Genomic DNA, 14,504 nt, shown 5'->3' on the forward strand with positions numbered 1-14,504 from the left:
CACATCCAACTGCCCGGCTGATTAATTGTCATGCCGATGCTTGCAGCCTTTTCTTTGGTAGGAGCTGGCCCAGCAGGAATGTTTGTTTAACAACTGTTTGCCTTCCGCAGGTCCCGCGGGGAATCAGGGAGCTCGTGAGAGATGGGGAGAACAATGATGGCACTCTGCCCACCCAGCCTGATTCATTAAACACGCTACTCAGCCCGGGATTTATCAGAAACCCAGGTTTCGCTGCTCGATGGGCTGGCTGCAGCACAGGGTTGGCTCCTTACTGCGAAGGATGGCCAAAGCTGTGGCTGCTGGGCTGCTTTCTTCTTTGGGCCTGAGCCCTGACTGTACCCCCTTGTGAGCATGTGTTTGGGGTGACCCCAAATGCAGCCCCATGCAGCGGAGACTGTAGGGAACAAACTAGTCCCTATGGTGCTGGTAAGGGGCAGCTTGGAGGGTACATGCCCCCCAAAAGCTTTGGAACTCTTGGTAGTGCCTGAAAGGATATCTTGATTCAAGTAAACAACGTGCAGGGGTTTTGAAGACAACCTTGATAAATTTTGGCTTGAAGATCAACTTGACAAACTTTTAGGAGAAATGCTGGATGTCAGCCATTCTCGGGATAGCTCAAAAGGGATTTGGGCCAAAAAGCTTTTAGTGCAGAACTGACTTGCTCCAGTGATTTCCTTCTGAAGGCAGTCTGGAAACTTGGGATTGTTTTTAATATTGTTGTCCTGAAGTGGATGGTCCAATAATAGGAGGAAGTTCAGAGTGTGTTTTCATCAAGCTGTGCCTGGAGAAGTTATGAAGTAGATATTCAGGGTCCTTGGGGGAAGTGAAAAGAACAGACCATAAAATAGTTCTAAAATCCAGTAGTTAACAGTGAAAACTTAGGGCTCTTTCTCAACATTATCTGTGCTAAGGCAACATAGTAAAGCATTTGACTGTAATGCTGCATGGTAGCAGCAGGAGAAACAACTTTTTATTATCCTTGATTTTGATTTTTGGTGTCAGGTTGAATTTTTTTCCCTGATCTGTTCTCTGGACACATTTTATGATGTGCAATTATAACTTTAAACATTCTCTTGATCAAGGAGTGAAATCCCACCAGATGTCTGGGCAGGTACTGAAACCTGCCACCGAGCAGTCCAGCTGTACTGTTAAGAAAGGCTGGAGGCTTCGCTTTTCTCTCTCGCTTTCAGCACAGACATTTTGCATTGGCAGTGCAGAGTCTGGTGGTGGAGTGGAACGAGACGCTTCAGCTGCACGTGCTGCTCTCGTAGCTCTGGTGTAAGTGTTCATTAGTCTTGGCACATTTATAGTGGATTAAGAATTTCTTCCATTAAGATCCTACTGTGTTACTGCTCTGCTAGTGCTCTGGCTGAACCAAGGCGGCACAGGCTGCATAGCATACGCTGTCCTAACATTCAGTCATACAGCACCAAGAGTTTGGTTGCTTTTCTCTCTGGTTGTCTGATACCACCAGCAGTATCCTTATTTTGTGGGGCAGCGCCTGTGTGCAGCCTGGGAGGAGCTGTCAGGGAATTCAAGTCTCTCTTGTTTCTGCAGTTCCTATTAGGATTTCTCACTTCTGTGAAAGCCATCTTGCACCAGATCACTTCTGCAGCATCCTGCAGCTCTCTGACCCACTACACCTGAGCAGCACCTTCTCCCACAGGGCAACAGCTCTCCCCCAGTAAACTCCTGGGTAGCAATCCTGCTGTTGCACACACACCATAGACTGGGTGTTGGTGTCCAATATCGTAACGTGCAGCAATGTTAATGTGCGCTCCAAGAAACGGGGAAGAAGCCCTGCCTCCATAAAATCATTTATCTATTGCTGTTGCAAGTCTTCAGGCTGGAATCTTGCCCTGCAATGCTGCTGTCTGGCTGGAAGTAGCTGAGGTGGAAGCTGACTTTGAAGCTTTTACAGATGTGATGAGTTGTTCAGTGTCGTGCAAACATTTCTGTAGTTAAAAGGCCGTACTGAACCAGACTATGTACACTGAACAGTTAATTGCTTCTCTACTTTTTTAAAATTCAGTTTCAAATGCTGACCAAGTAAGAAACAAATCTAATGCAGCTGGATGCTGGTCTTTAAAACAGGATGGCAGAGCGCCAACTGGCTGCCCCTTAGCTCTTCACACTACAATAGGAAAAATGCCTTGAGTGGGAAACTCCCTTCCCGTTAGCACCAGGCCAGAAGAAGTTAACTATACAGACCCCACTGTCCCACGAGCACTAGTTCAGCGTGGGACAGAGCTCTCACAAGATCAGTTTACTTGCTTCTAAGATAGTGTCTAGTGGCCAGCTGAGTAGGGGACTTTATTTTGGATATTTTCTTGGCATTTACTTTCCATGTTGCAGGGCACTGGTGACCAAACACCTTCCCTTTACTTCAGAATCAATAGTCGGGTAGAGTTGGTGGCTGTCAGTGTTGCCTACAGACTCAAGTGCTATCTGACTCCATTTCCTGTATTAAGATTTTTGGTTTTAATTGATAAAAGAGGATCTTTTACTGTAAAATATGCTGCACACAGCCCATGAGGGCTATGGGGTGCTCTTGGTGCAGCCCCTGACCTGTTCCCCAGAGCTCTCCCTGTCCTGGCACGAGACAGTAGGAAGCTGCCTGGTCTTGGGTTTTGATGTTTATGGGTTTCTGGTCTTTTCAGCAGCCTTGTTGTCAAATTACCTGGAATAGTGACGTTCTAATGCCAGCAAGGGAGGGTGTGTTGGGATCTGGGAGCAAACTAGTGAAGCAAGTCTTTGCCGCTTTGCTTTCCTGGGGAGTCTGTTTTGGTTTTATTTCTTTAAAAAAAGCAAAACCAAAAAGTCCCCAACCTGTTTTCTGAGGATGAAATTATTAACAATATAACCTAGCTGCTACTTGCATCTGAGCCAGTTCAGCCTCTTATTTCTGAAGTGTAGGTTGGAACAACTCAAAGGCAGAAGGGAGGGGAAGGGGCACATTTTCTGCCCCAGCTCCGTAAGATGAACGGAGCATCTGTTGCAAAGAAAGCTCACACTTCCCTCAGCGGCTCAGAGTAACTGCCAATGCTCTTCTCTCCTCCCAGGCCATGCAGTACATGGAGCTGATCCCGAAGGAGATGCAGCCGGTGGCGGGGACAGACGGGGCCTACTATCGCCGGCGGCAGCTGATGAGACAACTCCCGCTCTATGACCAGGACCCATCACAGTGCCGCGGCCTCACTGAGGGCGAGCTGAAGCTGATGGAAGACTTCGTGAAGAAGTATAAAGCTGAAGCGCTAGGCGTTGGGGAGGTGGCGCTGCCGGGCCAGGGCGGCGGCGGAAAGGAGGAGGGGAAGGCACAGGACAAGAGCATTTCTGCCGGCAAACCCCCTGAGACCACCAACGGGGCCCTGGAGAGCGCGCCCACGGCGGGGCACTACGTGAGTGCTGTGGGACAGGCTGGCAGGGGTGTCCCCGCTCTGCCTGGAGGCTGGGGAGCTTCCAGGGGACGGATTCAGACTCAACTAGGGGAGAAAAAGGCTGCACCAGCCAGGGTTATCTGTTCCCAGTTCACAATAGTGCTCCCGTGAGCTCCTCCGAGCCTGCTGCAGTGCTTCCCCAAACTCCCAGAGCAATGCTGCGATGCTGAGCTGCATCTTGAGCACTGCAAAAGACCCTGGTGTGGGACCACTCGTGTGCTGCTGCTGAGCACAAGTGCCCATTGAACAAGGGTGAGGAAGGGGGGGTCATCTCCTTCATGTCCTCCCTCCCCAGCGAAAGCTGTGCTGAACCACCAAGGTCAGTAAATTGTTTCCATTAGCTGTAGGAGCCAGTGACTTCACCTTTGGATTCTTGGCAGCTCTGAAAGATTGGACATGACACCTCCCTGGATGATTGTGCACCAGTCAGGTACTCAAGATCAGAAACTGTTTCACCGTGAGCTAGTGAGCAGCATTTCCAGCCAGGTTTCCAGGGCAGCACAAGTGCAGAGACCCCATGTGACAGGAGGTGGTGGCTCAGTCTAATTAATGCAAAGCCGTGAACGTGGCGATAGTGCTCCCAGGGCTGTAATCTCTCTGGGGAACTTTGAACAGAGCATACATGTCCCTGGGCATAGAAATACAATTCCACAGGGAAATGATTGAGATTCCCTATCACCCTTTTAGATTTAAATTCTCCCAGCACTGTCTGAAGTGGCCGTTCTGGTTGCTGAACAAATGCTTATCATAAAATATGATGAGTGAAAATATTTCATACTGGCCCTTATGAGGGTGACTTGCAGCAGATGATTTAAAGCTGGGAAAAAATGGTGTCTGAGTGTTTTAACACAAGATTTTTCTAGCCATCACTACACTGAGATTGTTACATGTTCAGAGCAGTTTTCATTTTCATTCCATATTGGGTAATGTCTCCCCTCGGCTGTGGCCTTTTCTGTTAACGTGCATCTGACTTTCAGAGTCCGGTGATACAGTAAGAGTTTTTCACTGTTGCAACAAAATACTGAATTGGACAAAGAATTTTAAGCTAAAAAAATAGCCAAAAAAAGGAAGGTTTCCATTAAACTCATTAATAAAAGTCATCTTAGCAATGAGGGTTTATTTAGACTGCAAGTTTGTCCTTCCAAGTAAATACATAACTGGGATGTTATTCTCTGTACTTTAAAGCATCATTTTTCTAGAGACACTAGCTGAAAAATGGAACAGCTTCAAAAGCAGTTGCAAGAGATCCTCTTTGACCAGCACACTGTGCAGCGTGGCTCGCAGCAGACTGCGAAGTGCTGTGGTTTCTTGCTGTGCTGAAGGCAGATCCCCCTCTACCAAAACGCTGCCTGTTTTAATCTGATCTCCTGTGCAGGAATTAATGCAGGTGACCTGGTACCAATGGGCTGTGTCCCAACATCTGACATGTGCTAAACTTCCATGAAGTGTACTGGCTTTCGCAAAACTGCACTGGAAGGAACGTTCTGCCTTAGAAAAATGAGATACAGCACTTTGTGTGAGGCTGAAAGATGTGAGCAGAATAAGCTATATGAAGACAGAGAATAGATGTAAAGGGACTGAGAAATGAAGTGCATGAAGCCAACAGCACTGGAGGCTTTGATGTTGTCAATGTATTCAGGGTTGAAATGTAGCTCAGCACCCTCCAGATGTGGAGGTTTAGGTACCTCTCTACTTGTGTGACCATCTCCTGTGTGTCTCCTAAAACTTGAGTGTTAAACATGATGCCTGGTCCCCTTCCTGAGCCTCCCCCTCCACTGCTCGCTGGGGTGCCACAGGCAATGCCCATGGGTGCTGCTCCAGGACATGCTGTCCTCATCTGGGAGCATGTTTGTTCCAACCCTCAAAGACCTGCAGGGTGGCAGCAGGGAAGGAGGCTTTTTGGGAAGATATGAGTGCCTTTGGTTCAAGGGTGTAGGGGGAAAATAGGGTGCTGAATAGCTTGTTTTGGAGATCCTGATTCTCAAGCAGTTTGTGTAATGTTTCTTTATTGAGTCCATTAGAAGTAGGACACAGATTTGAATTTATTGAGCACCAAACCTCTTAACTGGCACCAGCAGCTTGATTTCACCCTATTTCAGATCAAGGTGTGAATCTGAACTACAGGTTTATGGATGTTGGATGTGGGGGGGAAAAATAACAAAAAAACCTCACTACTCTTGCTCTAGAAGAGAATGAACCCAGAAGGCACCAAAGCTGCACCAAGAAACAAGCTGGAGTGATTTCCTTGGGTGTCTGTGTGGTCCCAGTGCTAAGGTGGTTAAACCTCTTACTGCACACTCAGGCCAGCTGTGTTGAAATTGGTGTGTAAAGGAAAACATACAGGGCCAATGTAAATTGCCATGAGAGGCATCTGAACTCAAACAGCTCTTTGAACTTGTCTCGGCTGCAGAGAGGGGCCCCACCACTGTAATAAGTCTGTCCTATGAGCTGAATGTTCTCCACCGAGCATAAAATTGTCTTTAACCCCATCAGAACTAGAAAGTCTTCTCATGTTAGAAGCCACTGTGTTGGAATCAAATCAAATCCTGAAGCAGTTGATCAAAATTAGGCATTGTCTCAAAAAGCTTGAGGCTGGCAATGTAGCGAGCGCTCAGGGGAAGCCTCGTGGTGTCTGGGGAGCTCCTTGTGTGGGAGCTGTCACTGCAAAATAGCAGCCAGCGGAGAGAGCAAGGTTGAAAAAGCTGAGGAGAAAGGGATACTTTCTTGGCCAGCACCTCTGGTAACTTGGCTAATAAAGTCTTCACTCCTCCCTACGCAATGGAGATGTAAAACGAGTACCAAGCTCTAATCCCATCTTAAATTTGAAGAGCCACTTTTTATTTAGTGTGTATATGGCAGGGGGATGGAAGTTATATGATGCTTAGGAAAAGCTCTGTGGATAATTGCCACAGAAAGAAACAGCAAAATAAGTTGGTTTTTTTAACAGTTCTTATTGGCAAGAAACTTGAGCTCGGAGTTGGAAGGCTGCTGGTGTTTGTTCTCACTGTTAGATCTTGCAAGATAAGCAGGGCTGGGATGGATGGGCCTGGCAGCTCCTCTGGGGCTGACAGCGTGGAGGCAGCAGCAAGGTTGGGCTCTGGTGCCTGGAGTCACCCAAATCTGGTGCCTTGAGGAGGTATTGGGGACACAGGGAAAAATATGGCCTTGGGCCTGTATGATGGATGCAGAATTCATTGGTGCACGCCTGCCCTTGCCAGCAGCCAGGCTGGTGTGCCGGGAGCAGCTTTACATCTTTGTTTTCTTGTTTGTACAGACCAGGAATAGCACAGCTTCTGTCCCGTGCTGCATTCACTCCTTCGCTGGCGTGGGTCTTGGGACTGCTTGGAAACACGTCTGAAGCCCTTTGCAGTGGAAGGAGCAGTGTCAGCAGACATATCCCCTTTCAGACTTGCAGAAAAGCCAAGCCAGGAAACATTTTGTTTCTCCTCTTGCGCTGCCTTCGTTTGTCATGCTGGATTTCCTGGTAAAATAGGAGATGCCCGTCAGCGTGGTGGAACCGCTCCAGGGACTGCAGGGCAGTTACTGAAAATCCAGACTGAAGGAAGGAGGAGACAACAGCAAAATGTGTGGTGTGCTAGAAATAATAGTAATTAAACAAAGCCAAGCCACTTGGTGGGTGTAGGTAGGCCTGTAGCCTTCTGCTGTGTAAAGGGAGAAATGAGTTTAAGAAAACTCCCTAGATGCAAAGAAAGGTCTGTTTAGCACTTGTGCCCTGAGTGAGCCAAAGGGGCTGGACATAGCAGGGAACTTGTCTTCAGTTTGACACTTGAAGAGCTCACAGAAACCCCCCTCCCCCTGCACCCCCCGAGAGACCCTGTCTGCTGCTGCCTTACTGGAGTTGTAGCAGGGAGGATCACAGTGGGTCCTGTGCTTCCAGTGCAGGGTTTCCCAGGCTGTGGTGGCATTGGGGTGGTGTTCCTCAGGACATGGACCACAGCTGCCCTGTGGAAGGTGTGTGGTGTTGTCGTGTGTCGTGTTCCAACCCTCCGCCCCCCCCCCCAGTCTCTGCCCCATCCCCAATGTCCTCCTGCAGCTCAGGAGCTGTTAGGTTACCTTCTACTGAGAAATTTTATTTTTGTGTCTTGTCTACCCCCTATTAGAAGCTTGTTGACTTAGATCGGAGTGTTTGTAAGCAAAGTCCATTATCTGAGCCCAGGGAAATTCCCGGCCCCGGACCCTGTGTTGTCTGGAGCGTGCTGGAGGGGGGACACAGCAGCTCAAACCACCACACACATGACCCACCAGCTGCTTCATGCTGCATCTTGGTTTCATAAAAGCCTTAGCCAGGCTGCTGCGGAGATTACTAGTACAAGTCTGGCCTTGCAGCCAAGGGCTCTGCTGGGAGAGGCCCCAGCCCCTACGCAAGAGCATTTCTTTTAGGGAGTGACAGAGCACAGCCTCAGAAGCTATTAGCCTGACCTGGACTGTCCAGACTTAAATGGAAACTTAAATAACAGCCCATCAGCTTCAGGGAGGAGAGCTTAAAGCTTGCTCTTAACTAATCGCAGTGTCACTCTGCAGGCACAGTAAAGAGTGAACTCAGTTGGTCTTATGTGTAATAAGCATAGATGCTAATTAATCTTCAGATTAGCCAGATCTAATTCTGTGTCTTTGGACTGGTATGAATTGAAAGGGCTGTGCTGAACTCTCTAGAGTGACATCTGTCTTATGTGTAGATGTATATATTAAAAAACTGGGAGAAAAGAACAAAGTTCCTAATCTCTATGCAAAATACTGTCTTTGACGTGCTGCACTTCTGCACTGTAGGATGTCTTGACTCTTTCTTGGAGAACCTTTGGCTTTTAGTGAAGGTTGGTTTTAGCTTGGGGGGGTTCCCAAAGGCCAGACACTTAGCTGATGGTGCCTGGTGCTATTTTTACCTGTCTGAGGATCTGGCTGGAAGGGGGTAAACAGTATTCCAGGTAAATGCTGGCAAATATACATATTTATAGTAACTTTTGTATTACAGCTTGACACTGTCCATATGTAGCACTGGTCCAAATGTTTGCACAGGATGTGGAGTGAGAGACCTCGGGATGTTGGTTCTTTTGGCTGTGGGTGCCCTGTGATGCCCTCTGTGTTGTCTGAGTCCTACTGCACTGCTGAGATGTTTTTCCCAGCACTTTTCTTGAGCTGCAACCCTTGCTTTCTCTTCAGTTTAGCATTTCCTTGCTCTTCCACCTCACTGCTCTGTGTCTACAGCCTCATTTCCAACTGTGTATTTGCTGGCCCTCCCAGGCTGATACAGCTGAAAATCTGGCTTCGGTATTTTCAAGTTCCCCTCACAGAACAAGAGCTCAAACAAAAACAACTTAAGCTGCACATCTTAGTGGTCCTGGAATTAAGTGTTTTATTTCCACTGTCCTCCTTGGTGCTATGGGGTGTCAAGCAGGAACACAGTAGGTCCTTCAGGCTTTGCAGAAGTGGGAAGCGTTGAGGTTGTGCTTGGAGATTGTAGTGTTGTGTTTTGCTAATTGTGCTTCTTACCAGCTGCACAGTGGAGAAAGATGCATTGAAAAGATCATGGAATGATTTGGGTTGGAAGGGATCTTAAAGATCATCTATCCCACCCCACTGCCCTGGGCAGGGACATCTTCCACTAGACCAGGTTGCTCAAAACCCCATCCAGCCTGGCCTTGAACCCTTCCAGGGGTGGCAATGGTGCCACGAATCAGTATGAGAAGTAAATATCCATCCCATGCACTGAACATCGGGGCTCTGTTCCCACTTGGCCCTGTGCTCACCCTGCTGCCTCTCTCTTGCAGCACTGCGAGACCTGCAAGCAGGTGGTGCCGGGGGACTGCCCGGTGGTGTACGCTGACAGGGCTGGCTACTCCCGCCAGTGGCACCCAGCCTGCTTCGTCTGCTGCCGCTGTGCTGAGCCCCTCGTTGACCTCATCTACTTCTGGAAGAGCGGGGCGGCCTGGTGCGGGCGCCACTACTGCGAGAGCCTCCGGCCACGCTGCGCCGGCTGTGATGAGGTAGGGACTTCCCGCTTCCCCCCGCTAAATTCAGGGTTTTTCTGGCCCTAACCTGCTCGCCTGCCTGCACCTCCTGGGATGTGGCATCCTCCTGGTGCTGGGCCCCAGGGCTGTGGCTTCTCTGAGGAGCTGGAGGTTCCTGAAAATGGGGTGAAGCGGTGTGATGTTAAGGATGGTCTCGGCTAGCTGCGCCGGATCTATCCCAGAGCAACAATCCAGCTCTAGCTGCATTTAAAACCTGATGGTTTTATAGTACATAATTTCAGCCTGTGACTGGCTCAGTTGCTCAGGAGCAATCCTGTGTCTTTTATTGACCCGTTCCTGAAGCCTGGCCTCCACAGCTGAGGGGCTTGGTGGGGAGCATGGGGCTGGGTCTCCCCGCTCCTGCTGTGCTTCGGCTTGGCGAGACAGTGGAAACAAGCAACTGTCTGTCTGTCCCGTAGATCATCTTCTCGGAGGACTACCAGCAGGCAGAAGGGATGGCCTGGCACAAGAAGCACTTTGCCTGCCTGGAGTGCGAGACGCTGCTGACCGGCAAACCCTTCACTCTGGACAAGGCCAGCCTCCTGTGCACGACCTGCAGCAAAAGCAAACGCCTCTGAGCGGGGAGCAGCTCGGGGGCAAAGCGGGCTCCCCGAGGTCCCACCAGAACCGGGGTCATTTGACAAGCACGTGAGAAGGGGAAGGTAAAAAATATTAGAGCCTAGCCATTCACTTGCAAGCAACTCAGTGCCCTCTTGCATCCAATACAGCTTGCAGGAGAATATTTCCGTGGGAGAAAGCAAAGGGAACTCATACACCTGCGGGTGGGAGGTACACGGCATGTCTGAAGAGGAGGGACTGAAAAGGAGGTTCTGTGTTCTGCTGGTTTTTTATAAAGTCTCTCCAAGCTTCTTGTGACTAAGATCTTGTAATAGTCTTTTGGAAATAACACATCTCAAAAGTAACTTTTGACATACTAAACCTCCAGTCATGGTCAAAAACAAGTGTTGTTCGTATTTGTTGAAATCTGTACTGGAAGTTTATGCTACCAGGCTGCTAAGTCTACTAAAGCAATGGGTTTGAAAAATTGGATTAACCAGAGTGATTACTTTATGAAAGCACATGGTATAAAATTGCAGCAACATGTAGCTGTAGCTTTCTCCTAATGTACAATAATGTAAAAATAATGAGATGGGCATGGAGGGCGATGGGTTTAACCCTGGTGAGATGGGAAGGGTGCAGCTCTGCCCCGGGACAGCCGCCTGGCTCAACCCACATGAGCTTTAGCCCTGAAACCGGGATGCAGAAGCACCACTGGTGCTTCCCCCGGCCAGGCTCCCCAGCCTCCCACTGCCTGCTGCTGCAGGCGAGCAGGGTTCCACAGAGCAGCATTGTGCTCTGACAGCAATGCTGGAGGTCGTTAAGCATTTAAAGTGTCTTTATTTCAGCTGGGTTAGACCAGGAACTTTATGGAAAACGGCTTTCCAGCCAAAGCTGTCTTGGGGCAGGGGGTTGTGCCTGAATGCTGCAGTGCCCATTTTTCCCTGTACTATGTCGGGGATCCCCTCCAAGTACCAGGGAACCATCCCTTCCCCTCGGAGCCAGCAGCACCCTCGCCCTGGGCTCTGCCCTGATCCTTGTCCTGCAGCTCGCCTGTCCTCAGAGCAGGTCCCCATCACCTCCTGGGTCTGGGAGGGGTGACACCATCCCAGGGTCCAGCACTGAGTCTCTGCGGATAGTATTTGTTCCCTACATCAAGCGATGCTTCTGGTAGTCACTGAAAATATTGGATAGTCCAGGCTGGCAGATGCCTGTGCGCTCGGTCTTTTTTTTTTTATGTATTAAATGTCTGTTATTTGCCAGAGAACTGGAATATTTTTTGCAGAGTTGAGTGTGCAAGGAGCTCACAGTTGATGGTTTTCTTTCTGCTACAGAAGATGCTGGTTTCTCTCTAAAGCATGCTCTGTGCTGCGGGTGTTTGCTTGCTTGTGATAAAATAACTTGCAGATGAGAGTTGGGGAAAACTGTACCTGCTGCAGGGTTAGAGCTTGTGAGACCGATGGGGTGTAAAGACATATCTGGGGGTGGGGGGCAGCCTCTATGCTTTGTCCAGCCCTGTGCTGATGCATGGTTGCTATTACTGGAAACACTGGGGTAATTAAAGAGAGTAAACGAAGTGCTGCCACTGAAGCAGAGCAGGAACAGCCTGAGGTGGCAGCGATGGCGGTGGGGTGATGGGTGCGCCTGGCAGGGTGTCGCGGGACACATGCTCCTGGGGTTGTTGGCCCACCGTGGGTTCATCGGGGTGCAGTGAGTGCCTGGGGGTGCCTCTTCTGTAAACTTGGTGAGATGCTGCAGGTCAAGAGAGGATGTGTAGGCCTGACGCTGTGCTAGGAATAATAAAGCTCCTGCGGATACAGGCACTTTGGTAATAAGCCAAGTGGGAATGAAAAATAAAGCCCAGTGCTTAGCTTTATTGCCTCTTCTTAGTTTTGTTATAAGGGAAATGTCTTTACATCTTTTAAAAAAAATTTGCAAAGACGTTGTTCTAAACCCCGTGATGTTAAGGCAGTACACTTAGTGTGAGCAGCAATAGGAATAGTGTAAATCACCTGTGAAATGCCATTTTGGCACAGGCATTACCATCCAAACAGCATTCCCTGATGGAAAGTCAGTGTCCATGCAGGCACACAGCTGGTTACCTCTTGGAGTGATTTGCCTGTGAGGTACATGCACAGCCATTACACAGGTGTCTGGAAGAAAATTAAATGCAAAAAAAAAATCAACAAAACATCGAGCTTTTAAAAGGGAAAGACTATTAACTAAACAGAAAACTCAGCAGCATGCCACTGCTTTCTCCCTGGGTGTTTCTGACTGGGCTGCCTTGGCTGGCAGCGTAGTCCGTGCAGGGTTTGCGATGCAATGAGTGCAGGGGAGGGCTGTGCTGGACCCCTGACCGCAGTGGGGTGTCCCTTCATTGGCCCTGCCTGAATGGGGGTGCTGACCCTCCCCCGGCAGCCGCCTACCTTCCCTGGCTGAGTGACAAACCCAGACGCTGGGGGGGCTCCGTGAGCTGGGTTCGAGACTCAGCGCTGACACTGTTGAGCCCCAGAAGCAGCCCAGTGATAATTTGTCCTTTTTTTGAGTGTTTGATGCCAAGTCAGCTAGCTTGAGGTGCGTGGCGTGTATCAAGGCTAGAGGAGATGACAGTGGTGGGTGGCTTGGGCATGTCCCCAGGGTGGGGGGTGCTTGTCTCCACCTCAAAAAAATCTGTCGATAAACCTGAGGGATAGAGACCCCCATCCTGTGCCTCTGAGGAGAGGGGTGGGGATGCTCCCAGCTCCCCATGTTGGCACATTTGCTGCACCTGTGGGACAGCTCCCACATGTAAACCTGTCAGAGGTGGGATTTCCAGGGGACCACTCTTCTCATGGGGTCCTCTCCTCTGCTTGGGGAGGTGTGTGGGGAAAGGGCATCCCCCTTCCACCACAGCCAGGGTTAAGAAACTAACAGAGACTCAAAGGATGATGGTGGAGAAGAGGTGGGTCTTGTTTTCTCTGCTGCAGAGGAATGTGCGTGGTGGGGGCTTGGGTAAATGTCAGAGCAGAGGCGTGGGGAGAGGCTGGGGTTTCGGTGGGAGCACTGGCACCCAGCGCAGCAGCAGGGAGGGAGCCTGCCTCCATGTCCAGCACTGCTGTGCTGCCCACCGCCATGGTGGGGACCCTCCCCTCATCCCCAGCCCTCGCTCTGGGGGGCTGGGGGGACTGCACTGGGTCACCCCCACCACCTGCCCTGTGGTGGGATCGTCTCCGAGTGAGAGAGGAGGTCAAGTCCCCTTTATGTACCAGGATTGTCCTTCATAGCACCTTTGTTGGGCTTTTTACAGGACTGTGACTGCAGCCCACACATAGTAGCAGCAATTTCTGAACAGCCTGTTTCTGTTAACCCTCTGTCATGAATGCCTTCACTTGATTACTTGGGAAAAAGATATCACTGTAGCATGTTCTGGATTTTGATTTTGTGATCTATAAACTGTAATTCTCCTCCTCCAATGTCCCTGTTTCAGCATGCACATGCTTGCTTCAGGCTTTTTGGACCACTGGCATCCACTTGAGCCTTTCTGCAGCTTGTAAAATACTGTCTGTTAAAAAATTTGCTGCAATTAAACAGCTTAACAGAATCCCATGCCTCTCGCATGTCAGGAGCAAAACCGTGAAATTAATGCATCTAACATTAAAACATATGTGAGTCTTTAGTTTTGATATTAAAATTGAAATTCAGTGTAAGCATGAGAAGCTATTCACCCCAAGTGAAGACATTACGGTGGGTTTTGCTATGGTTTATCATCTAGAATGAAGGAGGCTGCTGCAGCTGCCTTCTGTGGGTCATGGACTCTGGGTTTCAAGAAAGTTGAATTGACAGGGGTGTGCTGGGCTGGCTAATAAAGAGCCACCAGCCAGCACTATATGGAGTCTCTGTCCAGAAAATTGATAAAAACCTAGGTGTTTCACAGGGTTACTATGTATGACAGGGTGTTTCACAGCATTACTGTGTACGACAGGAATCGACTAAGGGCAAAGACTGTTGTGTGACTATTTGAAAAGCATCTTGTGCTGCAGTGTCCAGTCTGTGGTCGCCAATAAAAGCTCCTGTACCAAGACTGGCTGTGTGCGTGTCCTTTAGCTGGCCTGGGCCAGGTGAGTGCGTCCCTGCACAGCGCAGCCCTCGAGCCCCCCAGTGGTCACCATGACCTCCTCCCCTCCCAGCAAGGGTCTCTGATTGCTGACCCCACTTGCTGGTTCACCTCATGATGTTTAACGTCCCTGCGCCTCAACAGCAGCGTTGCAGCCGCCTGGAATGCTGCTGCTGCAGGACAACATCATGGGCTTATCTCATTACACTGCTATTTGGAACATACCAGACCCTGGCTGCCCTTCCCGGGGAGGGGGCAAGGCCAAGGGGTGACAGTGCCATGGGGCTGGTAACGTTTTCTGTGTTGCTGTACGTGGAGGTTGGTGCTGCTGCTGTGGGACTTGCCTTTTGAACGCTGCTGCGGGGATCCTGCACGAACAGCACAAAGTGC

General features: G+C 49.7%; 1 protein-coding gene across 2 annotated transcripts in view; it reads left to right on the forward strand.

The window, feature by feature from the left end:
• The window catches only part of LMCD1 (LIM and cysteine rich domains 1), a 36,650-nt gene extending 22,569 nt beyond the window's left edge, over window positions 1–14,081 (forward strand). For both annotated transcript variants that reach the window (XM_074879224.1, XM_074879225.1), the window contains exons 4-6: window positions 3,063–3,398; window positions 9,224–9,439; window positions 9,883–14,081. In XM_074879224.1, the coding sequence (XP_074735325.1) occupies window positions 3,063–3,398; window positions 9,224–9,439; window positions 9,883–10,041 (711 nt within the window). In that variant the 3' untranslated portion in view covers window positions 10,042–14,081. The remainder of the gene's footprint in view (window positions 1–3,062; window positions 3,399–9,223; window positions 9,440–9,882) is intronic.
• Window positions 14,082–14,504: the final 423 nt, after the last annotated feature.

Source organism: Strix uralensis, chromosome 10, assembly GCF_047716275.1.
Source record: "Strix uralensis isolate ZFMK-TIS-50842 chromosome 10, bStrUra1, whole genome shotgun sequence".
NCBI lineage: Eukaryota > Metazoa > Chordata > Aves > Strigiformes > Strigidae > Strix > Strix uralensis.